This window comes from Macaca thibetana, chromosome 3, assembly GCF_024542745.1.
Source record: "Macaca thibetana thibetana isolate TM-01 chromosome 3, ASM2454274v1, whole genome shotgun sequence".
Taxonomy (NCBI): domain Eukaryota; kingdom Metazoa; phylum Chordata; class Mammalia; order Primates; family Cercopithecidae; genus Macaca; species Macaca thibetana.
The window spans coordinates 139,364,125-139,390,233 of NC_065580.1; the positions used below are offsets into that span (position 1 = coordinate 139,364,125).

General features: G+C 49.1%; 2 protein-coding genes across 8 annotated transcripts in view; one reads left to right on the top strand and one right to left on the bottom strand.

Annotated features, from left to right (window-relative positions):
- IFT22 (intraflagellar transport 22) overlaps window positions 1-26,109 on the top strand; it is a 984,170-nt gene that overhangs the window by 453,908 nt on the left and 504,153 nt on the right. Inside the window, exon 1 of one of the 7 annotated variants that reach the window (XM_050783888.1) lies at window positions 3,104-3,113. The exons of 5 other annotated variants lie outside the window; for them this stretch is intronic. The gene's annotated coding sequence lies outside the window, so the exon portion shown is untranslated. Of the gene's footprint in view, window positions 1-3,103; window positions 3,114-17,520; window positions 17,531-26,109 lie in introns of those variants that run through there. One more of the 7 variants, XM_050783884.1, reaches the window with a different exon arrangement.
- CUX1 (cut like homeobox 1) overlaps window positions 1-26,109 on the bottom strand; it is a 1,083,765-nt gene that overhangs the window by 427,815 nt on the left and 629,841 nt on the right. Inside the window, 1 exon segment of the mRNA XM_050783609.1 lies at window positions 17,036-17,185. Within this exon segment, the coding sequence (XP_050639566.1) occupies window positions 17,036-17,098 (63 nt within the window). The 5' untranslated portion in view covers window positions 17,099-17,185.

The following is a 26,109-nucleotide window of genomic DNA, read 5'->3' on the forward strand; positions in this document are numbered from 1 at the left end:
TCCTCCCTGCACACTGCCGCCCTCCCTGGCCCCTCGCTGCATGGCCGTGGAGCTGCTCCTGGTAAGGTGGGGACCAGAGGCACTGGTGCAGGACACAGGGCAGCCAGCTGACCTCCTGTGCAGTTGCTCCGACGTGCACAGAAGTGATAGTCCTAGTACCAAGCAGACAGGAGCCCCCCTGCAGTAGGTATCTGCCCTGCCACCAGGTATCACTATAATTAGTCATTGTCATTGAAGCTGAATGCAATTAATTACATAATTTTGAAAGGTTCGAGTTTACTTCTATTAGAATTACATCATGAAACCAAGGAATTACAAAGGATTACAGACAGAAAGCAAATAGGGATGAATAAAGGAACTCCAAGCCGACTCCCCGCGTGTGTGAGTCATGTCCAATGCCGAAGTGTGGGTCCTGTCGCCCCACTTGTGTTTGATAAACCTGTGGGGACTGACTGGGTGGATGTCTGCACGGAGCCCACCTCCAGAGGTGCCAGCCCCCCGCACCGCAGGCACTGGGGACACAGTGGGCTCGCTGGATGTGCCGTGTCGGTGGGGGACACTGATGACCACACCCTTCACAGGCTGTTGCCCACCCCTGATGTTCCCCAACCTCGGTTTCTCGGACCCCTCTGGATGCCTGCGGAAATGCCACTCACCCAGCCCCATCTCTCCCATCACCCCTCAGTGGTCCTTGCCTGAAATGCCAGGGCCAGGCACGCTGAGTCTGGCACAGCCACAGCCTGGCATCCTCTCGCCAGGCTATGATTACCACATCCTCCTGGTTCCATTATCATCCCTCCCCCTCACTCTAGCCTGCCTTTCATGTGGGGCTTGCAGAAGGATCCTCCGAGACACACCCCAACAACTGAACTGTCCCTCTTCAGTTTAAAAATCAGGGCTAGGTGTGGCGGCTCAGGCGTGGAATCCCAGCGCTTTGGGAGGCTAAGGCAGGAGGATTGCCTGAGGCCAGGAGTTCAAGACCAGGCTGGGCAACACAGTGAGACCCCCATCTCTACAAAAAATACAAAAAAGTTAGCCTGGCATGGTGGCACATGCCCATAATCCCAGCTACTCGGGAACCTGAGGTGGGAGGATTGCTTCAGCCCAGGAGGTCAAAGCTGCAGTGAGCTATGATCACACCACTGTACTGGAGCCTGAGTGACAGAGTGAGACTCTGGCTCTAAATAATAATAACAATAATAATACTCTGTTATTTCTCAGAGCCTTCAGAAGACAGAAGTGACTCTGTGGGGCTTTGCTCTATCTGTCCTTCTCTATCTGTTCCCAGGCCACCGGGTACCCAAGCTATACAGGTCACTTATTCCTGGCCTTTGTTTTCCATCCCCCTTGCAAGAATGTCAGTTCCAGCCAGGCGTGGTGGCTCACACCTGTAAACTCAGCACTTTGGGATGCCGAGGTGGGCAGATCACCTGAGGTCAGGAGTTGGAGACCAGCCTGGCCAACATAGCAAAACCCTGCCTCTACTAAACATACAAAAAAATTAGCCAGGCATGGTGGCACGCACCTGTAATCCCAACTATTCGGGAGGCTGAGACAGGAGAATCGCTTGAACCCAGGAGGCAGAGGTTGCAGTGAGCCGAGATTGCACCACTGCACTTCAGCCTAGATGACAAAGCAAGACTCCATCTCAAAAAAAAAAAAAAAAAAGAATGTCAGTTCCTTGAAGGCAAGGATTCCCTATTGTCTGGTCACTCAATCCCTATGCTAGAATGCTGCCTGGCACACAGGAGACACTCAATAAATGCTCAACAACGGCCTAAATAAGTCTTTGGAGCAAGACAGCCAGAGTCCATCTTTCCAAACCCCTGCCCTGTCCACACAGCAGACACATCAAACCCGCTGCCATTGGACACCTCACGATACCCCATGTGTCCTGCATTCTCTGACCAACCAGCGCCAGGAGTGTATTTCTTTGGGTAACCCAAGGGCTTGAACAGGATCCATTCGAGTCATCAGGTACCATGGAGATGTGCTCAGACACAAATGGATGCATGGCCCCAACAGCCTATGAGAAAAATGAGTCACCCCGAAATATACAGAACTGCCAACAACTTCACTCGAATGTGCTGTGTTATTTCTGAGACCAGTGCACATTTTTGCATATTTTCTCTTTAAATTTATAATTTTTTAACAAAACAAAGTCCATCATTACAAAAAAATCAGCATGCAAGAGTTATCTGGGCCAGGCGCGGTGGCTCATGCTTATATAATCCCGGCACTTTGGGAGGCTGAGGCAGGAGGATCACTTGAGCCCAGGAGTTTGAGACCAGTCTGGCCAACATAATAAGACCCTGTCTATAGAAAAATATGTAAAAAAAATTAGCCAGGCATGGTGGGGCGCACCTGTGGTCCCAGCTACAAGGGAGGCTGAGGCAGGAGGATCACTTGTGCCTGGGAGTTCGAGGCTGCAGAGAGCTATGATCCCACCGCTGCAGAGAGCTATGATCCCACCCCTGCAGTCCGCAACAGATCAAGACTCTGTCCCAAAACAACAACCAAAGCATCTGAATCCAGAGTGGCCCAAAACCTCAGTTTTCCAGTCCAGTGATAATTCCCCGAGGGAAAGAAGCTAAGATCTCAGGGATGTCGCTGTGACCAGGCTGTTTATCTCAGGCCAGTTGGCCAATGGTACATGTCTTATGAAGTCAGTCTCAGAAAACACACGCCCAACATCCCGTGTAGCTCAGAACAGAAGCTTGCGTGGTGGGTGCTGCTGACCATGTCAGGGGATCTGCATGGATTTGAGTGCGATATCACCACAGGGGCTACATCAACCAGTTTCCCAGGGGCTTGGAGAGTGGGGATCTGGTCTTGACCGCCACAGGGTTAAGTACAGGGATCAGTATCTATGGGCAATTCACTCCCCAGCACCCAGGGGCACAGCCCCTGCATCTCAGAGGAAAGTCCTGTAAAGAGACGCTCCATCCAGCATTCACCAAACCACCCACAGACAGGGCAGGCCTCTCCTCTGGGCCCGTCGGGCCCCATGGCCAGGCCTCTCTCCTAACAGTTCCCCAAAATGCTTCCAACAAACTTGCTTCAGGCAAGGAAGGACTGGGTATCTGAGGATAGCGAGTAATGCAATGGGGGGGCTCCTTGCAGCCCCAGCCACAGCCATATCCCAACTATCAGATGAAGTTTGCTAACAGGAATGACGGGGCAGCCGTGATTCTATCATCAGATGACCCTTCTCTGCGGGGCTGAGTTTGAAGTCTACAGACAGGGCAAGGCTCCAGCCAGGCCTCCCCGAGAAAGTGCTCCCCTCAAGCCCACCCACCCCGGCCCCATTTCCATCCCCAGCTGCTCACTGCTAAGTGACCCACACCCAGCCAAGTTCATCTTGGGCAGCCCCGGAGAAGAGGTCCCTTCTGAGTCCCCCAGTGACCCCACTGCTTCGGCTGAGGGCTGCCTAGGGAACAGCGCAGGTTGGGAGGAAAAACACGCCTGGAGCTCGGCAAAGGCCAGGATATAACCCCGACTCCCGGCTTCTCACCTATGGCAGGTACGCAGCTCCACAGGGCTGTCACGCAAGTAACATGAAATAAACCAAGAGCCTAAGCCCGCGCCTGCCCGCTGTCTGTTCGCATGAAACCATTACCGTTAGTGCACAAAAACATAAAAATACAAAATAAAAATAGAAAAGCTCCTGTCTTGTCACCAGTGGATGTAAAACTGGATACGGTATGTGGAATCCAATCCTACAAGCAACATTCTCTCTCTCCACTGCTCCTTTTGCTGAAACATCAAGCCGTCCTCCCTCCAGTACAGGGAAAGTCAAGACAAAGGGGTGCTGTGCCGGTTCAAATTAATTCTTCACCCCACCCCACCCCAAATGATGCAAAGCTCTCCAGCACCAGCCAACACTCCAACAAAATCCTCCCTGGGCTTCAAACTCCAGGTTTCAACTCATCTTCCAGACTTCGGCACCCACTTTTCCACTGAGCTAAAAGCCTCCTTTTCCCCAGGGACTCAACCCCTGGAATTACCTACCAGTCCCCCAAATCCCCCATATCCCAAAGGGGACACACCCCCTCCCCCTGCCTCGGGTGGTTCCTCTCCCTCCGCCCTGTCCCTGCAGATGCTAAGCCCACCTCCCATCAGCCACCCGCACTGGGCCTGGGCATCCTGCCTCTCTAAGTCCTCCTCTCCCAGCCCTCACTTCCCCAAATCCAAGCAAATGCTTCTGCAGCCAGACAGTGACGTCACCTCTACAAAAATATCCTAGGTACTTTCTTTGACTAAATGAAGTGGCCACAAAGCACGCAGGCCTATGAGGTCCACTGCTCTGAAGTGGGGCTGACCCGGAGTGGGGAGTGCCTTTGCCCAGACACAGGCCACAGGCCAGACCCATGGGACAGGGTTTGGGGGATAAGGCAGACGTGAGACATTCCTCCGATGCTGACACCCAAGTCTCTGCGTTTCTTGCTGCTGGGTTTCTCTTAGACTTTTTAGGGTTTTGAGAACTACAACATGCACTTTCCCCATTCGTTCATATGGGGAAGTTTCCTCCCGTTCAGGCTGTCAGCAGAGTCAAAGAACAAACCTCTGTCAAAAAGTTGTTCTGCCCAATGCTGTTTTTAAAAATACGGATCTTTTTGTGTTCTCTGTGCCACAAGTACAATTATACATATAGCTGACTCTTCAACAACACAGGTTTGAACTGTATAGGGCCACTTACACGCAGATTTTTTTTTTTCCATAGTAAAAGTGACATTGAGTGGGGCTGGGTGTGGTGGCTCCCGCCCGTCATCCCAGCACTTTGGGAGGCCGAGGAGGACGGATCACCTGAGGTCAGGAATTCTGAGACCAACCTGGCCAACATGGTGAAACCCCGTCTCTACTACAAAAATTAGCCGGGTGTAGTGGCAGGTGCCTGTAGTCCCAGCTACTCAGGAGGCTGAGGTAGGAGAGTCACTTGAACCTGGGAGGCAGAGGTTGCAGTGAGTTGAGATCCGCCACTGCACTCCAGCCTGGGTGACAGGGTAAAACTTCACCTCAAAAAAAAAAAAGTTACACTGATTGGGCCTGCTTCTCCTGACTCCGCCTCCACCTGCTCCAGCCCTTCCGTCTCCACCACCCTGTAACAGCAAGACTGACCCCTCCTCTTCCTCCTCAGACTCCTCAATGTGAAGGCAAAGAGGATGAGGACCTTTAGGATGATCCACTTCTACTTTCTGATTAGTAAATATATTATCTCTTCCTTATGATTTTCTTAATAACATTTTCTTTTCTCTAGCTTACTTCATTCTAAGAATACAGTATATCATACATATAACATACAAAATACATGTTAATCAAGCAACTGTTTACGTTATCGGTAAGGCTTCCTATCAGCTGTAGGCTATTAGTAATTAAGTTTTTGGGGAATCAAAAGTTCCATGTGGGCATGGTGGCTCATGCCTATAATCTCAGCAGTTTAGGAGACCGGGACAGGAGGATTACTTGAACCCAGGAGCTCAAGACCAGCCTGGGCAACAAAGCAAGACCCTGTCTCTAAAAAAAATAAAAATAAAAATTAGCCAGGCATGCTGATGAGTGTCTGTAGTCCCAGCTACTGGGAGGCTGATGTGGGAGGACTGCTTGAGCCCAGGAGGTCCAGGCTGCAGTCAGCTATGATTATGTCACTGCACTCTAACCTGGGTGACAGAGTGAGACCCTGTCTGAAAAGGAGACGGGACGGGAGGGGACGGGAGAGGAGAAATAAAAAGTTATACATGGATTTTTGACTGTGCAGGCGGGGTGTGGGGGGAATGGGAGAAGGGATCAGCCCCTAACCCCCATGTTGTTCAAGGGTAAGCTGTATTTTAACCAACACTTATGCTACTTTGCAAAGACAGATAACCTTAATGAGACCGAAAAAGTAACACTTACGTTACTTTGCACAGAAAGATAATTAATGGGACTGAAAAAGAAATGTCTATTCCATAGGTGTACCTATCAGTAGCTTTCAAAACACAGTCATTTTGGCCGGACGCAGTTGCTCACGCCTGTAATCCCAGCACTTTGGGAGGCCAAGGTGGACGGATCATGAGATCAGGAGACCGAGACCATCCTGGTTAACACGGTGAAACCCCATCTCTACTAAAAATACAAACAAAAACAACTAGCTGGGCGTGGAGGAAGGCGCCTGTAGTCCCAGCTACTCGGGAGGCTGAGAGGCAGGAGAATGGCGTGAACCCGGGAGGCGAAGCTTGCAGTGAGCAGAGATCGCGCCACTGCACTCCAGCCTGGGCGACAGAGCGAGACTCCGTCTCAAAAAACAAACAAACAAACAAAAATCACAGCTGTTTTACTATAATCTACCTGCTTTCACAATATTTAAAAAAAAAAAAAAAAGAATTAATTTTGCATTCTTCGGCCGGGCGCGGTGGCTCAAGCCTGTAATCCCAGCACTTTGGGAGGCCGAGATGGGCGGATCACGAGGTCAGGAGATCGAGACCATCCTGGCTAACACGTTGAAACCCCGTCTCTACTCAAAAAAATACAAAAAACTAGCCGGGCGATGTGGCGGGCGCCTGTAGTACCAGCTACTCAGGAGGCTGAGGCAGGAGAATGGTGTAAACCCGGGAGACGGAGCTTGCAGTGAGCTGAGATCCGGCCACTGTACTCCAGCCTGGGCGACAGAGCCAGACTCGGTCTCAAAAAAAAAAAAAAAAAAAAAAATTTTTGCATTCTTAACCAGTTGAATGAGTCCTAAATTGAACACATAAGGTAGAGAGTGGGGGCCTGGGTGGCGGATGGTTGTGGTGGGTACACAAGGGATAATCAGGGCAGAGGGAGGGAACCCAAGCCCACAGGGGAGCCCTAGAGATCCCTGGCCACCCCACAACCGTTCTGCTGGAAAGCCCTCTCTCCCACACCTCCCCAAGCGCACAGAGCTCAGTGGGCGCCCCCTGCCCACGCCCTGACCTGTCTTCCAAGCCCTTCCTGCAGCCTTCCCAGAGGCTCAGACACACACAGCTCCATCCATCCCAGCCTTGTCCTGCCGGTCCTGTCCACCCCTCTGGGCGGGAAGCCACTGCTATTTTAAGTCTCCATCACCACTGCCGGGCACACAGGGGCGAAAGGAAAAGAAATGCATGAAATAGGATTGAAGGCCTGGCACAGTGGTTCACACCTGTAATCCCAGCACTTTAGGAGGCCAAGGAGGGAGGATCACTGGAGCCCAGGAGTTTGAGACCAGCCTGGGGAACATGGCAAAACCCCGTCTCTACAAAAAAAAAAAAAAAAAAAAAAAAAAAGAAAGAAAAATCAGCCAGGCGTGGTGGTGTGTGCCTATAGTCCCAGCTACCCAGGAGGCTAAGGTGGGAGGATTGCTTGAGCCTGGGAGGTCAAGGCTTCAGTGAGCTATGATCTCACCACTGCACTCCAGCCGGGGCAACAGAGCAAGACCCTGCCTCAAAAAATCAAAAACAAAAAACCAAAAAAATTCTGAAATAGGCTCGAAGCTCAGATGTAGAGAGGGAGGAGGAGGGAGCTCCCCCAAATATGCAAGATCCTGGAGTCATTCTAGCTAGGATGGAAAAGGTTTAGGTGGGGCAGAAAGGACCATCCGGGGAACTCTGCCTGCTACCCTAACGAATGTGGTCTCCACTCTGTGCCAAAGTGGGCCACCGTGGATGTTTAAGGAGAGGAATGGCATCATGAAATCAATGGTTCGGGAAGATTAATCTGGCAGCTGCATTTATAATGGATTGCGACCTGTTTTGAATGGGCAGTTTTAAAACGAGCAAAAGACGACGCACTCAGCTCTTGTGTGTTAGAAAGACTTGGCTCTCACACACAATAAGCAGCCCCCAAAACTAACTGCAAACACACACACACATACACACACACACACAAGATTTCATTAAGGTATCAGGGCGTTTTAAGATGACAGCATAATTATATACCAACACAGAGCCATGTAAAACAATCGCAAACTACTTCTTACTCCCCTGACAATGACATTCAACCATAACTGGCAATATCCTTCCTCTCCCAGTCCCACATCGATGCTGACAAACTGTGGGACCAGGGCTGAGGACCAGGTGGAGGAGAAGAGATGACCAAGACTTCCCTCTGGGATGGCCAGCTCCGGGTGGTGGCTTTACGACTCTGTAGCACAGTTCTCCAAGGGCCCCAGCCACCTCATGGTCCTCCAAGCTCACCGGTGACTACAGACTCCTGGATCCCATGGAGCAGAAACCTGAACTTGTCTCCCACTTGGCTGAGTGACAAGACAGCAAACGTGACTGTGTAAGCAACGAGTTGAGATACAGCTGAAATAAAGCAATTCTGGTAAATGAATGTTTCTATGCTGGTTTAAACACATGCTCCTCTGCTCTCAATTTTCTGTCTCAAACCTGTATGACTTACAACATCTCTGCTGTGTGAATAGGAAGCGAAGACAGGATTTACAGCTCTGGTCGTAATTTTAGCTGTAATCTCTGTATGTTGGGGACTCCAGTCCTTTTCCTTTTGAAAGGTTGGTGTTCTCTGGGTGGTTGCTGACTACGCTCTCGGCAAGGACACAGCAGAACTGTATGCAACAGAAATAATTCACTAAACCCAGGACTGCATGGGTTTAAGTTCTGGGTCAACTACCGTGGTGAAAAACAGAAAATAATATGTTTCACCATTATCTGCCACACCTTTCAGAGTGACACAGAAATGGTGACAGGAGCCACAGAATGTTTCCAGTTCCAGAGGGAGAACGAAAGTCTTTTCCAAACCTCATCAAAAACATTACATGTATACGATTCCCTCCAGTGAGAATTTTATTTTTAATTTTCATTTACATAGTATCTTTCTTCCAAGAATCTCAAAATAATGGAGCGGTAGAAATACTTGTTTAAAAAAGAAAAAAAAAGTTGTCACAACACAGGAAGGGACAGGCTTGGTAGGGCAGGAGAAGGGCGAGAAGTGATAGGCTGTCCAGACAGCAAGGGCTCCAGCTAACACCAGGAGGCTAGGCTGAGGGCAGCTCCCAGCCAGCCCTTCCCTCAACACAGCCTATGGCTTTACCGGTGCTCACAGCTTCAGGCTCTTCAAGACAAAGATTAACCTTTGGTATCATCTGCTACCTTTTATCAAATTATTTTTTATCTAAATAATCATTTCTTCCCTAGAAACAGGAGGGGAAAGTGGCAATAAGCCAGAGAAACTTACAGGCCCAAAAGAACAACTCAACAAAGATGTCTGAAAAGAGTGGAGGCCGGGCACAGTAGCTCACACTTGTAATCCCACCACTTTGGGAGGCCGAAGTGGGTGGATTGCTTGAGGTCAGGAGTTTGAAACCAGCCTGGCCAACATGGTGAAACCCTGTCTCTACTAAAAACACAAAAATTAGCCGGGCACGGTGGTGCACGCCTGTAATCCCAGCTACTCAGGGGGCTGAGGCACAAGAATCACTTGAACCCGGGAGGTGGAGGTTGCGGTGAGCGGAGTTTGTGCCGCTACATTCCAGGCTGGGTGACAGAGTGAGACTCCGTCTCAAAAAATAAAATAAAAAGAGTTGATATTCGTTCTGTCTTAAAGACATAAAACTATGTTAGAGAAAATAAAATCGTGGCAACTCATTAGGGAGAAAGTACCAGTTTAAGAAAAATTGTCTTGCTTTTGGGGAGAAATGGAAAGAAGCTTTTGTGTTGCGTTTTGTTTTTCGGTTTGGTTTGGTTTGGTTTTTTCATATGCTGGGTGGACAGGATCTGAATGTCTCACATTTAACAAAAAGCTGTCAACACCCAGATAAATCTTTAATGACGGTACGACAGGCATTCTATTTCTCACTGTTTCGCAATACTCACTTAAGAAAGAGCTAATTTGTCAATTTGTTTTTCCCTTAACCAAACTCGGAACACCTCATAACCCGTGGTTCACTTTAAAAAAAAAAAAAGTTAACTGCATTTCCTTATTGAATAAACACAGCCCAATAGAAAGGTATCTGTAAGAAAACAAGCAGTGTGCCAGTATCTACTCAAAGTAACGCCAAGGAAGAACAAGCCACTTCCCTGGTGTTTCAGAGTAAGCTCTGTTAATTTCCTCCATCGTTAACTGCATCAATCACACAGTCCAGACCATCCCAGATTTCAAGCTTCGGCTGATGGAGTCGGCCGGGGCCCTTTCCACTCTGGCAGGTCCTGTGCTTTATAAAGGTTTGGACTCCTTATTGGGCTCATTTTCACAAAGGTTTTCATGAAAGGAAGCAGAACCAAGTCAGTTTCACTTACTGTGAAACTCCTGGCTGGCTAGTTCTTGAGTTGCTGGCTGGCAGTGTTAGTAAATCCCGGGAGGAACACCGCCATCCTTGGCTCCGTTCCAGTCACCTGTGTGATTATGTTTCTCTGTGTAGGAAGACCCTGTGGGTGGGATCTGTACCAGTCCTGCTTGTGGGGTCAGCCAGGGATTGGGCAATGAACTCTGTGGCCACAATACCTGCACTTCCCATGGCCCGGGGCTCTAATCAACACAAAATTTCTGCCAACGGTCCTGGGCCTCCTGCAGTAAGGAAATGCCGTCGGATTAAAATAAAGAAATTGACAATCTTTATTTTGTGCACTAACATCATCCTCTCTGAATTTAATTACAACAAAATTAAAATTATTTTTATTAGAGAGGCGTTAGCTTTTTAAAGCGAAGGTTCTTGACAGGTTTTACAACAAATTAGATGTCTCTTTTTTTTTTTTCCTAAGACAGTCTCGCTCTGTCACCAAGGCTGCAGTGCAGTCACGTGATCTCAACTCACTGCAACCTCTACCTCCTGGGCTCAAGCAATTCTTGTGCCTCAGCCTCCCAAGTAGCTGGGATTACGGACATGCACCACCACGCCCGGCTAATTTTTGTATTTTTAGTAGAGATGAGGTTTTGCCATGTTGGCCAGGCTGGTCTCGAACTCCTGACCTCAAGTGATCTGCCCACCTCAGCCTCCCAAAGTGCTGGGATTACAGGCATGAGCCACCATGGCCGACCTTAGATGTCTTTCAAAAAGAGTGGTTCACCCTCACTGTGTCATACCTGAATAGGGCAGCACAAATGCTTTTTAAAAAACTTTTAAGTCACAAGCCAGGTGCTTCAAAGCTGTTTCACGCGCAGCACAAATGAGGGGAACAGCACAGGTTCCCCTCAGACCTGGTTCATTTCCTGCAGGGACACCTCCATCCCCACCAGAGACCACTCTCCTCCATCAACTTTCTCAGAAGACAGCTGAGAAGCTGGACTGATTACAGCTCAGCAAATTCAAAACTGCTCGATACCAAACCTTAGCTGTCCTCAGCAGGAAAATCCAACACTGACATACCATCGAAACTTGGTTCTGAAACATATCCCAAAACCAGGGCGATCAACTGCTTTTCAAGACCACGCCTTGAAAACTAGAATGGATCAAATGACACCGACAATTCAGAGGGCCCTGCCATTAATATTTAAGAAAATATCGGCCGGGCGCGGTGGCTCACGCCTGTAATCCCAGTACTTTGGGAGGCAGAGGCAGGCGGATCATGAGGTCAGGAGATCCAGACCATCCTGGCTAACACGGTGAAACCCCGTCTCTACTAAAAATTACAAAAAACTAGCCAGGCACGGTGGCGGGCGCCTGCAGTCCCAGCTACTCGGGAGACTGAGACAGGAGAATGGCATGAACCCGGGAGGTGGAGCTTGCAGTGAGCCGAGATCGCGCCAGGGAACTCCAGCCTGGGCGACAATGCAAGACTCCGTCTCAAATTAAAAAAAAAAAAAAAGAAAGAAAGAAAGAAAAAAGAAAATACTCTCCTCACCAAGTTAATACTTTTTTGGTTGCTGGTGAAGTTTATATTCTCTAAATGTAGAACTTTTGGGGGGGGGGCGGGGGCAAATAGTTTTTCTCTGAATCAGGGTGTAATAAAATGTACCTACATGCTCCGGTCAGTCAAGGTTCATCAAGTCAGAAATCACAAATGAATTCACAAATTCTTTGCTCTAAAAGTCATATAACAATACAGATATTAAATCGCTTGTCTAACTATGCCATTAGATTCCTTTTTCACTCCATTATCGGAGCACACACACACTTCTCCCGGCATCCAGGCATTCACAGGTATCCAGTTCCTAAAGCACCCAGCATGACTGCTTTGTCCAGGTAAGCAACAGTGGGACATAAGGAGAGACTGTGGGGCCCCTCTTCAAATAGCTTCGACAAAACGAATGGCTATAAGTGAAAAGTGTCCCTGGGCTTTGCTATAAAAAGACTCAAACATGGGATTCCAAGAATTCCACCTGTTTCCAATTAGATACCAGAATTGCTTGAGTGTTTAAGCTACATTCGCTTGCTACTTACACAAAACAATTCTTCCGGGTTTTTTGAACATTTTAAGTATGTTAAAATAAGATTAAGGGTCTGGTTTAAACAATCGGAGGCAGGGAAATTTCGGTGGAAACCAAAACTCTCTCTCTGCGGCGATAACGCCGGGCTTCAGACAAAACAAAATGACAAGACAGACAAATTTCTGTCTTTGACAATTACTAATAAAAGTCACTTTTCATAGAGAGAGCAATTATATTTTTTAAAGTTACGTATTCAATAATTTTAAATCGGTCTTAAATAATTCCTACAATAACTCACGATCCTGGGTCCTGTATATTCAAATAATGGTTAGAGTTGCCTTTTATGTAGCATTTGTGTTACAATTGTTACAATTCGTCAGATATACCTGTCTGGGAAATTTACATGTGACAATTGTGTAAACTATTTGAAATGGAAGCACAGGTAGGAATTCAACCTACCTCTGTATGATTCTTCATATGATGAATTTCTCTGTTTACGAAATGTATGAGTTTTCCCCTAACAAATGTGTCCTTCCTTCATTTCACTAAAAACAGCTGTTCCTGGGGCATTACAGAGGAGCTGAAACAAATGTGGACTTTCTACTTCTAGCCTTGTTTTCTCTCCTAAGACACAGAAAGTGAGTACAGCCTCAGGAGCGGTTTTGATTGTTTACTGCTACAGGTAGACCCGGAGGGGAATTAGAAAGCACAAACTACTGTTTCTGCACAGTTCCCATATAAACCCTGATGGGTTTGTCTTAATTGTATGGCAATAGGAGACTTTTTAAATAGCCATTAAAGGTTTTAGGCTCAGCACAGTTCGCCAGACTGCATTTTTAAGGTTAGCTCAGTGGATTTAGGAGGGAAGCATTCCTGAAGGTATTGGACAATTTGGCCCTTTCAACTTTCTTAGGTTGGCTAACTACCGACAGAAGATACATGAAGCTGAGGATGTAGTCAAAGGGGTGTCTGTGGACTCAACTATACCAGGAGTTGTTGCATTAACTCACCAACTTGCATCTTTAAGAAAAAAAAGAGTTTCACATAGGAAAAAACTTAAATCAACTGCCAATGACCCCTTCCCACATCCAACCTCAAAGACACCCATATTAAAATAACCAAGAAAACAAAAGCAGAAGCAGCAGTGGTGTAATTTCTTGAACCGTTATTTTATAAAGGGTACTAGATAGGACATTTTAATTAAAATAATATACTTATTATGGTAAACAGTATTGGACAGCCAGTAACATACACGCTTCCACAACAGGGGGAAAAAAAAAAGCCATCAGAAAATGGACTTTCAGCAAAACTGAAATTGTTTTTTGATTCTGAAAAAGAAGGCAACTTTTCAAATTTACTTTTGCAGAGGCTGCTTAAAGGGGAAGGCTGGACGCCATGTGGGAATAATGTCCCAAAGGGAAGACAGTCATTGGCCGGGCCCGTCCCAAAGAGTTCAAAGCTGCACTAACATAGAGTGCCATGAGCCTTAGAAAGTGTCCTCTTTACAAATATGTATTTAAAAGACAAATTTATACAACAGTGCTTTTCTTATTTAAAAAGAAAAGAAAACCTGGTTTTTACAAGTCTGAGATAGGAGAAAAAACTTGTCCAACTAGTCTTAGCAATACCAAAGCACTGAAACTTCCATACCACAAGCCTTTGGGACTAAAAAGGAAACGGAATAAAACACAATCTTCAGAAACTCTCTTCCTGAGCATGCACTCCTGTGCCAAGGCGGCAGCTTCAAGACCCAGAAAGCCGAGGGACAAGAACCCGGAGGCCCTGGCTCACTGGGTGGTTGCAGAACTGCAGAACTGCCCAACCTCACCTGGACCCGCTGAAGTCTCCAACCTGGATTTGTCTCTGCTGACACCAATCAGCCTCTTTACCCCCAGGTGGCAACCCAATCTCAGTATAAAGAGGTCTGGAAAGATGAGAAGAATCTGAAACTAATGAATTCTCTCCCAAACTGTCGTCCTATTGGTTCACTGACTATTGGTGGGAATTAACCAGACACCAACTCCAAAGGCCTCCTCACGGCCCAGAGAAAGAACCAGATTGGCCTGAGACTTGAACTTTGACATCTCCTATTCGATTGAAGTTTGCAAACCCATAGAAAATCATCTAAGGCCAAATCATTAGCAACCACCAAAAGCAAAGGAGTAAAGAGGAATGACGTTCAAATAAGCGATTTTTGTTTTGGAGTTTGGTTTTGTTTTCTTCTTAATATCCACATAAAGTGCAAGTAAAGTGACATGGAAACTTTCCATGGAGTCCTGGAGCCCTGATCCCCTGAAGAAGTAGCTAATATGGGGGACAGGATGGTTTAGAGTTCTTAAAATCTAGTAACTCTAGAAACGAAATCCATTTGGCAGGTTTGCCAGGATGCTTTAAAAAGGACACTTCATTGATATTAAGCTAGGATGTCACATTTAGGAAGAGGGAAAAATAATAATAATGTTTGTCTCTTAAAACTCCACAACGGGTTTTACAGTAAGCACAGGAATTAAATTATGGTAAAAGGGAGCTATTTTTACTAAAACAGGGTAGACCAATTTATCAAAAATGCCATTCGGCTGTGTTCATTACATCCAGGAATCTAATTTACACAATAGACACTTTGGAGTAATCTATTTTAGTCAATAAATACTCAAACTCCTTTAAGTTTTAATCTTATCGGAAATACATATTTCGCATAGTCTTCTTCCTAGTTAAGCGAGAAATTTCAGGAAATTTCATAACGACTATGACTCGGCTTTATCGTTCTTAGTAGGCAAGAGCAGAAAACAAGCATATACAATTAAAGTTGTCAGATCCCATTTAAATATGTTTTAATCCAACCCGCTTCGTTTCATACAAGCCTGCATCTCGAGTTCAGCCGCTTTGCTCCCAAAGGTATTGCTGTAGGTCACTGTCACCAGTCCTCCAGGTTAGGAAAGTTCAGCCAAGTTTACCTTCACACACACCTTAGCAGTGGGAGCAGCTGCAGTTCCCCAGGCCCTGGGGAACCCTCCTATCCCCTCCCAGAGCGCCAAGCAGCCGTGGGGCATTTTAAACCGCGGAACCCAGGCACCCCCCGCCTCCACATCCCCGGTTGCCCTCGCGCCTGCAATCTCGGGACTTCTGGCCCACACGCCGCTCACCTTCAACTTGGCTCCGGCTACGCACAACATCCACCTGGCAGAGTCCCGGGGCTGTCCGGGCGCCGCGGGCGCCGAGCTGGCACGTGCGGGGCGGACCCTAAAGGCGCGCCGCTCCTCCGGGCGGGGGGTGGCAGGCGGGCACTCGCCCCCTGGGCACGGCGGCGGCTCTGGCGCGGGCCGGGGAGCCCCGGCACAGTCCCCCCGCGGCGCCGGGGACTCTGCGCGCGGACCACTGCCCAGCACGCCAGGGTCCCAACGGGCCCCCGGGGCTCTGCTTTCGAGAACCTGGCCCGAGAAGGCATCTCCGAGCGCACCCGCCGCGCGCTCCATGGCGGGCCCTGCAGGAGGGCAGAAGCCCCGAGGGGAGGCAAGGAAAGGAGCGGGCGCCGAAGGTCACTGGGGGCCGCCGGAGCCCCCAGGCGCGCGGCGATCTCGGCTCGGACAGGCGGTGGGGAGGCAGCGTCCCCCGCTCGGGCACCCGGGGGAACAGCACGGGGCCTGCGCTCGGGGAAAGTTGCAGCCTCCTCCACCCGCGCCCGCACCCGGCGGTCCGGGACACCGCGACCCAGCCGCACTGCGCGCGGGGCACCCCCGCCGCCCCTCGCCAAGTTTCCCCAAAGCGCGCCCGCGGGGGTCCCCGGCCACGGAAGGACAGGTCCGCGCCACGGACACAGGCACACAAAAGAGCGGGGCGGCCGCGAGGTGTGCGGGTGGCCCCGGGGCGCTCCCCAGGACGTAAACAAACCCAGGGGTCCGCGCCGGGAGCCACACGCGGGGTGCCGGACTGGCTGCGCGGCCCGGGCCGGTGACAGCCGGGGGCGGCGGCCGGGGCCGGCCGGGGGTAGGGAGCGCGGGCGCCCGCCCGGCCAACCGCCCGCCTGGCCGGAGCCGGGCCGCGCCGCCGCCGCCGGTGGCCGCTCTGACCCTCCCCCGAGCCGGCGGCACCACAGCGCCACCAGCCCCAGCTCCGCCGCGCCGGCGGCAGTGGCGGCGGCTCCTCCTGGAGAGGCAGGCGCTTCACCCCCCGCAGCAACTCCCCACAAACTTTCCCCGGGAATACGGCGGGCCGGGGGCGCGGGGCGATCGGGCGGGCGGGCGCCGCCGCCGGGCCGCGGCCCCCTCCCGGCGCCCGCCGCCGCCCGCCCCCCGCCGCCCGCTCCCCGCTCCCCGCTCCCCCGCTCCCTGCTCGCGCGCGCGCCCCGCGGGCCGCCGGGGCCGCCCCCTCCCCGGTCCCGCGGCGGCAACGGCGGCGGCGGCGCTGGCGGCGGCGGCGGCGGCGCGGGGGCCCGGGGGGGCGCCCGGGGTGGGGGCAGACACCGGGGGCAGCGGTGGCGGCGGCGGCTCCCGGCGCCATCTTGGGCTGATCGATGAATTGAACAAAGAGGATCAATTTCCGATCAAGCGAGTGATCAATGGGGGCCGGGGAGCGGGAGGGACTCGGCCCCGACTCGGCCCCGCGGTGCCCGGCACCCCCCTCCTCCCCGCCGCCGCGGGCCCCCCGGCGGCTGGGCCAGCCCGGGGCCCCCGGCGGAGGCCGCGACCGCCCGCAGCCCCCACCCCCGGGCGCGAGGCCGAGCGCGGAGGAGCCTGACCTGCAGCTGCTGTAAATCAAAGCGCTTCCAATATTGAAACATCGATCCCACATTGGCCGCCATCTTGAGACATATTGAGACGGAGTGAGCGGCTGATAGAGAGGGGGCTGGAGTTCAGGAGCCGCCAGGAGGCAGCAGGCGGGCGGCGCCAAAACCCGGCCTGGAGCCGGCCGCCGCCGCCGCCACCGAGGACGCGGACTCCTCCTCACGGCGCCGCCGCAGCCATGGCGAGCCCGAGTCGGAGCCGGAGTCGCAGCCCCAGGGCGCGGCGGCCGCGGCCCGGCCTCGCGCGCGCGGCCGCGGCCCCTGCTCCCCCAACCCCCCCACCCCGCTCTCCCCCTCCCCTCCGCGGGCCGGCCGGCGACCCCCGCCCCTCGGGACAACCCCCCCCACCCCAGTCTGCGGTCGCGCTGGCCACAGACCCGGCCCCGAGGGGGCGCTGGAGGGCAGCGACCGGGGTGCCCGGGCACCGCGCACCTGGGGAGGGCTGGGGGGTCCCCCACAGGGGTCGCGATCGCCCGCGGTGGCCGAGCGCAGCGCCTTCAGGGCTCCGGTCGGGGGAAACGTCTGAGCGACCCTGTAATGGTTAGTGTCCAGAGCGCGGAGACGCCGCTACCACCTGCCCCGGACCCTCCACCCGACCCCTGCGTGGCCCAGGTCCCCCGCAGCGGCGCGCGTGGGAGGCGCCCCGGCGGTGTACGGCAACGCTCTGATCCCTCTGCGCCCAGCGAGGACGGGGACACCGAGACGACCAGGAACGGCGTCGCATGTTTGGAGGAGTGGAGTTGAGGGGGAAACAGCCCTGACCCTCTCAGGGGGCCGCGAGCGTGGATGCCCCACACCCGGACCGCGGCGGTGCCAGCGTCGCACCCGAACGCACCCCAACGGCGGTGACGCTGGGGGTCCCGGCAGCCCCCATTCGCCCAAGCCGTTCCAGTTTAGGCCACGACAGGAAAAGTCTGGGAGCCCAGTTCTGTGTCCCCCCGCGCCACTTCAGCGGAACAGCCGAAGAAACTTCCTGTGGTTCAGACACCTTGGTTTGTTGCAACTTCGGGCGCAGAATGTTGGAAAGTGTGGGTGCACTCACTGAAAACGGAAAGCGTGGTCCCAAGTTTACAGAAATGCTAAAATGCAAACCAAAAAATAAATTCTCTTTTGATTTCTCTCCTCGCAGAAAGCTGGCGAAAACACACGTTTTGTGATCGTCATCTTTCATTGATTATACACACGTGTGACTTGGAGTTTCCAGTAGGAATACTGTACTTTGACTCTCCCGCACCTCATTGAACGAGTAATTAGTTAAAACAAGTCCCCAAATTCCTTAATCTCAGTATGCATATGTAAACAAAATCTGTATAGGATACAAAATAAAACGCGCAAGTGGAAAACAATTGCTTTTCAAGTGAGTTCGAGAGTTGGCGCAGTGAATTCGGCATTTTTGGAGGAAGAGGCTAGAAATGAAAGTCCCAAACATTTAGAGAACACGCGTGTCCCCAGGTCTTGCGCTGCTGGCCAGGGGCCTCAGTTTCCCCAAGGGGAGGCCCCTGACGTCAGCAGCGGGGTTCACTGCCTCCCCAACGCAACTTTGACTCGCCGGTGGGTGGGAGCGCGCTGGCGTCGGGGGGCACGTCGCGAGCCTCCACCCCAGATGCGGTGACGCCGCGCAGAGCAGGGCACTGCGGATCTCCGGTGGCCAAGGGCTGCCTCCGTGTGGGGCGCCCCAGCCCGCGCGCGCAGTCGGCCGGTCGCCGCGCGGTAGCTCCGACCGCACCGCCCGGTAGAGGGCAGCGGCGCCCCGACACTCGGGTCCTCGGGTCCCCGCGCACGTGCCCACCGGCGCACCGGGCCCCCGCGCCTGGCCACGCCCTGTCCCAGAGTCAGGCCCCTGGCGGGAAGCGGCATTGCCACCGCGGGACAGTCCTGTCCCGAGGAAATGCGACTTCTAAGGATGCCTCCACACTCTGGGAGGCGGTGGGGGTGGGGGGGTGCTTCCGCCTTCCCCTTGCACGTCTATTTCTGCGGTGGCAGGCAGGCGAGACCTAGGAATTGCGCTAAAGGTGGCTAGACAAATAAAATGTGCAGGGGCTTTACAAAAAAAAAAAACACAAAACAGAAATCCCTCCCATGAGGAAGGCTCAAGGAAGGATCAGGGAAATGGTTTGGATTTGATGCAGATGTTCTCAATCTAATTATCGTGTAGATCCCCTGGGTTTGAACCAAAAAAGTGAAATATATATGACCTGTGTAATACTCCCGAAATACATCTGGTTGGAATTCAGGATTCTGAATCCATGGCAATATTTTAGAAATAAATCTGATGACTATTAAATACCCTTGTTACATTTCTGGTTATATTTATATTATTTACATGCTAACCTGACTTAGTACAGACACACTGTATTGGATGGCCCAGCGGTTAACCTCTATTTAAATACAATTTAGATTTCTCCCACCAAAGCTTTGCGTTACATAAACCTTGTTGCTCTCTGCAGAGGGTGGGGGGGGTTTAGAATAACTTTCAGCAGCACCATAAAACGTTACTTTGTAAAAAGAAAATCATTAAAAATAAACCACTGATCAAAAGTTATCTGGGTTGAGTGAAACAGCAGAGACCTAAAAAAAGTTTTTAAAATGCACTTTATTTTTCTTGAGCAAGTATAGACACAGAATAAAAGCAAATTGTATTTATTTCCAAAGACTATTTTGTTTCTTTTTTATTGTTTCAGATTGACTTTCACCCTCACCGTTGTAAAAACCCGAGTACCCACTGGCAGAGTGGATCTACAAAGCTGTGCACTGCATAAAATATTTAGAAAATATTTTATAGGTTTTAGGACCTAGATTTCCACTGGCACCTACAAAGATAATACAGTAATGGCTATGACCTCCCAGAACAGTGTGAGAGGCAGGTAAGTTCTCAAGATAAATGGCCCACTACCAAGAAATACCTCGGGCACCTGGATGCATAATTAATATTACTTAGAATGAAAAACAAGGGAAAAAAAATCCACAGGCATTTGGTCACTTTTCGATACTCAGGCTCTTCCTTTAGGGGATGAAATCTCACAATTTCCAAGTATATGACCAACTTGCCACCCAAGCTTTCAAAATCAAGCCCCCCGTCATCAGATGGAGGAACTGACCAAGATGATGTTTGTTCCTGACGCCTTTACATGAAATACAGCTTAGCCCCAAATAAGGTAACTAAATAATTAATATTTTAGTCCAGAATTCCTAAATTTCTTTTCTGGCCCGTTTTATTTTGCCTAAAAAGTGTTAAGTAGCCACATGGGGGATGTGATAATACTATCTAATTTAACTTGCAGAAAATTGTAAAGTGCTTTTGGGAGTTCATTCTTTCCTGTCCTCCTAACACTAGTGGATTCTCCTTTCCCTGACATCTACATATAGTTTATTAAATCCACTAAGGTTTAAAAAAAAAAAATTGTCCAGTTCTCCAAAATATGGGTAGATTACTACTAAATTGGCCCTCGTTGGCAGACCCAAGAAATGCAAATGTGTCGTGTTGTTTTCTAAAGATTCAAATTTAGAAGTTGTTCTGTTATATTTCAACTAATTCCTTGAAGGAATTAACTATCAAGAATTTCTTCCCGGCCGGGCGCGGTGGCTCAAGCCTGTAATCCCAGCACTTTGGGAGGCCGAGACGGGCGGATCACGAGGTCGGGAGATCGAGACCATCCTGGCTAACACGGTGAAACCCCGTCTCTACTAAAAAAAATACAAAAAACTAGCCGGGCGAGGTGGCGGGCGCCTGTAGTCCCAGCTACTTGGGAGGCTGAGGCAGGAGAATGGTGTAAACCCGGGAGGCAGAGCTTGCAGTGAGCTGAGATCCGGCCACTGCACTCCAGCCTGGGCGACAGAGCGAGACTCCGTCTCAAAAAAAAAAAAAAAAAGAATTTCTTCCACATTGAAAAATGTCTTACACTATAAGGCATTATTTTAAAAATCAATTTTCTTTACCCCACATAAGAGTCTTTTATTATGGACTCATACAATTAAGTTTCACCTAAAGTTAAGAAACTCTATCCCCAAGAAAAGTTGGGGAATAATCTGTAATTTTTACCAAGCTAGAAGGAAAATGAAAAAAACTCAGAAATCAGATATACTTCAAAGGAAAAATCAAGAGGTTCATTCTAAAACCTTAATCCATTTTCTGAATTTTTTTTTGCATCCAAACTAGAACAAGTTTCAAATAGTTTTCAACAAGAAATAATCAGAAACAATTCATAATGCTAAATGCTTACATCATAATTTATTCATAAACAAGCATAAAGATATGACTCTTTTGATGCATGGTATAAAGGAATAAAAAGTCTTAAAAAAAGGCAGGTGGAGAATCTTAATTTTACAAACAGAAGTTCAAAATTATATCAAGGTAGTCATTCAAGCTGCCTGAATTTGTAAATGTTTTAAATTCAGGACTAAGGCGAGACAGAAGTTTTGAGACACTTTACATTTGAAAATCCCTTTTCCTTATATCAAAAGATTATGAATAACAGAGGGAATGACTCTTTTGTCTTTGGTGACAGCCGTTTAGAATGATTTGGCATAGACTACTGGAATAAATGAAAGGAAGATTCCAGATTCTTTTTTTTTTTTTTTTGAGCTCAAGAAAACCAAACTACTTTTAATTGCTTTGTTTTTAAAATAATATTTTATGTTAATTATTTTTAAGTACACTATTCGCTGTACTATATGTAAATACCCACCAAATAAAAGTACACATTTTGCTACATGTAATTACATGTATAGTACATCATTCATTTCAATACCCTGAATGTATGTGTAGTTATATAATTGTACCAAAAACCTGCCCAACTTGTAAGAACAAACTACAATGATTTCTAAACAGTAGACTCCTGTTCACCACCCTTCCACCCTATCTCTGGTGACAGCATTTCTCGGTCTCCAAGCCCCTTTTGGAAATCTTCAAAGACTTCATGTCTGGCCCACCATTTCCCCCTTCTTTCCACTTCTGGACAGCATATGTTGATGACATTCACTCTAGGTATCTTTCCACACCTCTAATGATTATGTTCTGTTCTCTCCGATTTGTCTTAAACAAAAAAAGTGTACAGCTTGGCCTCTTAGATGGAGGTGGCTTACGCTTTGAAAATACATCTGTGGCGGAGAGGTGGCTCATGCCTGTAATACCAGCACTTTGGGAAGCCGAGGTGGGCAGATCACTTGAGATCCGGAGTTCAAGACCACCCTGGCCAACATGGTAAAACCCCGTCTCTACTAAAAATACAAAAACTAGCCGGATGTGGTGGTACGTGCCTGTAATCCTAGCTACTTGGGAGGCTAAGGCAGAAGAATTGCTTGAACCCGGGAGGCAGAGGTCGCAGTGAGCCAAGGTCACACCACTGCATTCTGCCTGGGTGACAGAGTGAGACTCCATCTCAAAAAAAAAAAAAAGAAAGAAAGAAAGAAAACAAAAGAAGAAAATACATCAAGCTTAATGGACTCGACTCCTCCTTGCTTTGGGACATCCAAGTTTCTAAGAGACCTGGAGCTTTTGTTATCAAACAAGCTTCCAAAGCCCATCTCACCAGCCACTGACCTGTGGCTGCAATCTCTTTCTTACCAAATTTATATTCTACTATAAATTTGGTTTTCTTTTCTCTTATTTTAATTTATTTTATTTTATTATTTATTTACTTTTTGAGACAGAGTCTCACTCTGTCGCCCAGGCAACAGTGAGTGGCGCCATCTCCACTCCCAGGTTCAAGCGATTCTCCCACCTCAGCCTCTGGAGTAGCTGGGACTACAGGCGTGCGCCACCAGGCCTGGCTAATTCTCACACTTTTAGTAGAGATGGGTTTCACCATGTTGGCCAGGCAGGTCTGGAACTCCTGGTCTCAGGTGATCCGCCTGCCTCGGCCTCCCAAAGTGCTGGGATTACTGGCATGAGCCACTGCGCCCGGCCTCTTTTCTTTATTTTTTGAGACACAGTTGTACTCTGTAGTCCAGGCTGGAGTGCAGAGGCACCATCATGGCTCACTGTGGCCTCAATCTGCTGGGCTGAGACCACAGGCATGTGCCACCAGGCCTGGCTATTTTTTTCTTCTTTTTTTGTACAGAGTTTCCCAGGCTGGTCTCCAACTCCCAGTCTCCAGGGATCCTCCCACCTCGGCCTCCCAAAGTGCTGGAATTCCCAAGCGTGAGCCACCACACCCGGGCCTACATTTTCTTGATATTTCGAGTTTATTCGAATATCAAATCTTACTTTTCCTTTTGTATCTCCCCCACATCATGAGACTCCCACATAGATGTCATATTACCCATTTCCTGTACACAATTAAAATAAATGCCATCCTCTATGACTCTCACTGATGTCATTGCTGAATCACTAGAAATTAATAGGGTAACAGTAGCTTGAAAGGGTTTGAGATATGTAAAACACTATATAAATATTATTATTAACTTGCTTAATGTAAAGTTCAAGTTCTGTGCTCAGACTTATACTAATTTCTTTGCTTTCCTCCTGGGAGATACGAACCATGTGCATTTTATTTACATTGAGCTTTCATTATTAATATTGCTCTGTTATAACATAAGTTTGCCATCTAATATTTTAAACAACAAATATGTCCCTGGTGCTAGGCCACGTAGGGTATAGACATGGGTTGGGTTTTTTTTTTTTTTTTTTTTCCTGTTCTATTCATCATACAAAGCAAAATATTTTTCTACACCCTCTTTCATGACACATCTCCACAGTTATACAGTTGGTGTTGAATGAAGATTTGTTTTCATGAAATGTAATTAGATTTTCTTTTGTCATAAGCACTGTCGGATTGTATATTATTTTTTTCCTGAGTAAATGTGGTTTGCAAGATTTTGAAAGCTTGTTCCGGCCAGGCGCGGTAGCTCATGCCTGTAATCCCAGCACTTTGGGAGGCCGAGGTGGGTGGATCACCTGAGGTCAGGAGTTCCAGACCAGCCTGGGCAACATGGTGAAACCTCGTCTCTACTAAAAATACAAAAATTAGCTGGGCATGGTGGCGGGCGCCTGCCTGTAGTCCCAGCTGCTCGGGAGGCTGAGGCAGGAGACTCGCTTGAACCCGGGAAGTGGAGGTTGCAGTGAGCTGAGATCGCACCATAGCACTTCAGCCTGGGTGACAAGAGCAAAACTCTGACTTAAAAAAAAAAAAAAAAAGAAGAGAAAGGTTGTTCCCCTGGAAAATAGGAAATAGAAAAGCTCGTATTTCTAGCAGGAATAGAAAACTTTTTCATTCCCTCAAGTTCTATGCACGTGAAATATTTGATGTAGTGTCAGTTTTTGAGAGTCTGTATTATAGTATCTTTAAAGGTTTATGAAGCTAGCTTTAACCAGGGTAGAATCTCAGGGGATGTCAACATTTTGTTTTTGTGTGAGAGAGGTGAATGGCAGAAGGAAGAAGTGAGGAAAGTAGGCCTCGACTCTAGGACTTACTTTTTCTTATTAAAATATTCACCCACACACACAGGCACACACACTTGTATAATTTGAAAAGCCTATGTGGGCCTGGCACGGTAGCTCACGCTTATAATCTCAGCACTTTGGGAGGCCGAGGTGGGCGGATCACTTCAGGTCAGGACTTCAAGACCAGTATGGCCAACATGGTGAAACCCCGTCTCTACTAAAAATACAAAAATTAGGCCGGGCGCGGTGCCTCACGCCTGTAATCTCAGCACTTTGGGAGGCCGAGGCGGACAGATCACGAGGTCAGCTAACAAGGTGAAACCCTGTCTCTACTAAAAATACAAAAATTATCCGGGCCTGGTGGCGGGTGCCTGTAGTCTCAGCTACTCGGGAGGCTGAGGCAGGAGAATGGCGTGAACCCGGGAGGCAGAGCTTGCAGTGAGCCGAGATTGCGCCACTGCACTTCAGCCTGGGCAACAGAGTGACACCCTGTCTCAAAAAACAAAAATTAAAAAATGCAAAAATTAGCCCGGCGTGGTGGCAGGCGCCTATAATCCCAGCTACTTGGGAGGCTGAGGCAGGAGAATCGCTTGAACCCGGGAGGCGGAGGTTGCAGTGAGCCGAGATCGTGCCACTACACTCCAGCCTGGGCAACCGTGAAAGATTCTGTCTCAAAAAAAAAAAAAAAAAAAAAAAAAGAATGCTAGGGAGAAAAACAGGCTAACTCCTAAGAGTCAGTGTCTCCGGATGATGAATTCCTAAGTGACTTATTTTCCTTAATATTTTTGTGTTTTCTTTTCTTTCTTTCTTTTTTTTTTTTTTTTTGAGACATGGGCTCACTGTTCCCCATCCTGGAGGGCAGTGGTACAATGATGGCTCACTGCAGCCTCGAACTTCTGGGCTCAAGTCATCAGGAATACAGCACCAAGCCTTGCTAATTTTTTAAAACAATTTTTGGTAGAGACAGAGTTTCTCTATATTGCCCAGGCTGATCTTGAACTCCTGGCCTCAAGCCATCCTCCCTCCTCGGCCTCCCAAAGTGCTGGGATTACAGGGATGAGCCACAGCACCCAGCCTTATTTCTATATTTTATATATTTTCTACATGAATATATACTACCTGTATAATGCAGGGAAATAGTAAATGTTATTTAAAATAAGGATACATTAGAGCCTATGTCATTTTTTTTTTTTTTCTTTTTTGAGACGGAGTCTCACTCTGTCACCCAGGCTGGAGTGCAGTGGTGCAATCTCAGCTCACTACAACCTCAACCTCCGCCTCCCGGGTTCAAGCAATTCTCTGCCTCAGCCTCCAGAATAGCTGGAATTACCGGCGTCTGCCACCATGCCCGGCTAATATTTTTGCATTTTTAGTAGAGACGAGGTTTCACTGTCTTGGCCAGGCTGACCTCATGAGCCACCTACCTCGGCCTCCCAAAGTGCTGGGATTACAGGTGTGAGCCACTGTGCCCGGACTTTTCTTTCTTTTTTTTTTTTTTTTTTTTTGAGACAGAGTTTCGCTCTTGTTGCCCAGGCTGGAGTGTAATGCCACGATCTCAGCTCACACTGCAACCTCCGCCTCCTGGGTTAACGTGATTCTCCTGCCTCAACCTCCTGAGTAGCTGGGATTACAGGTGCCCGCCAACACA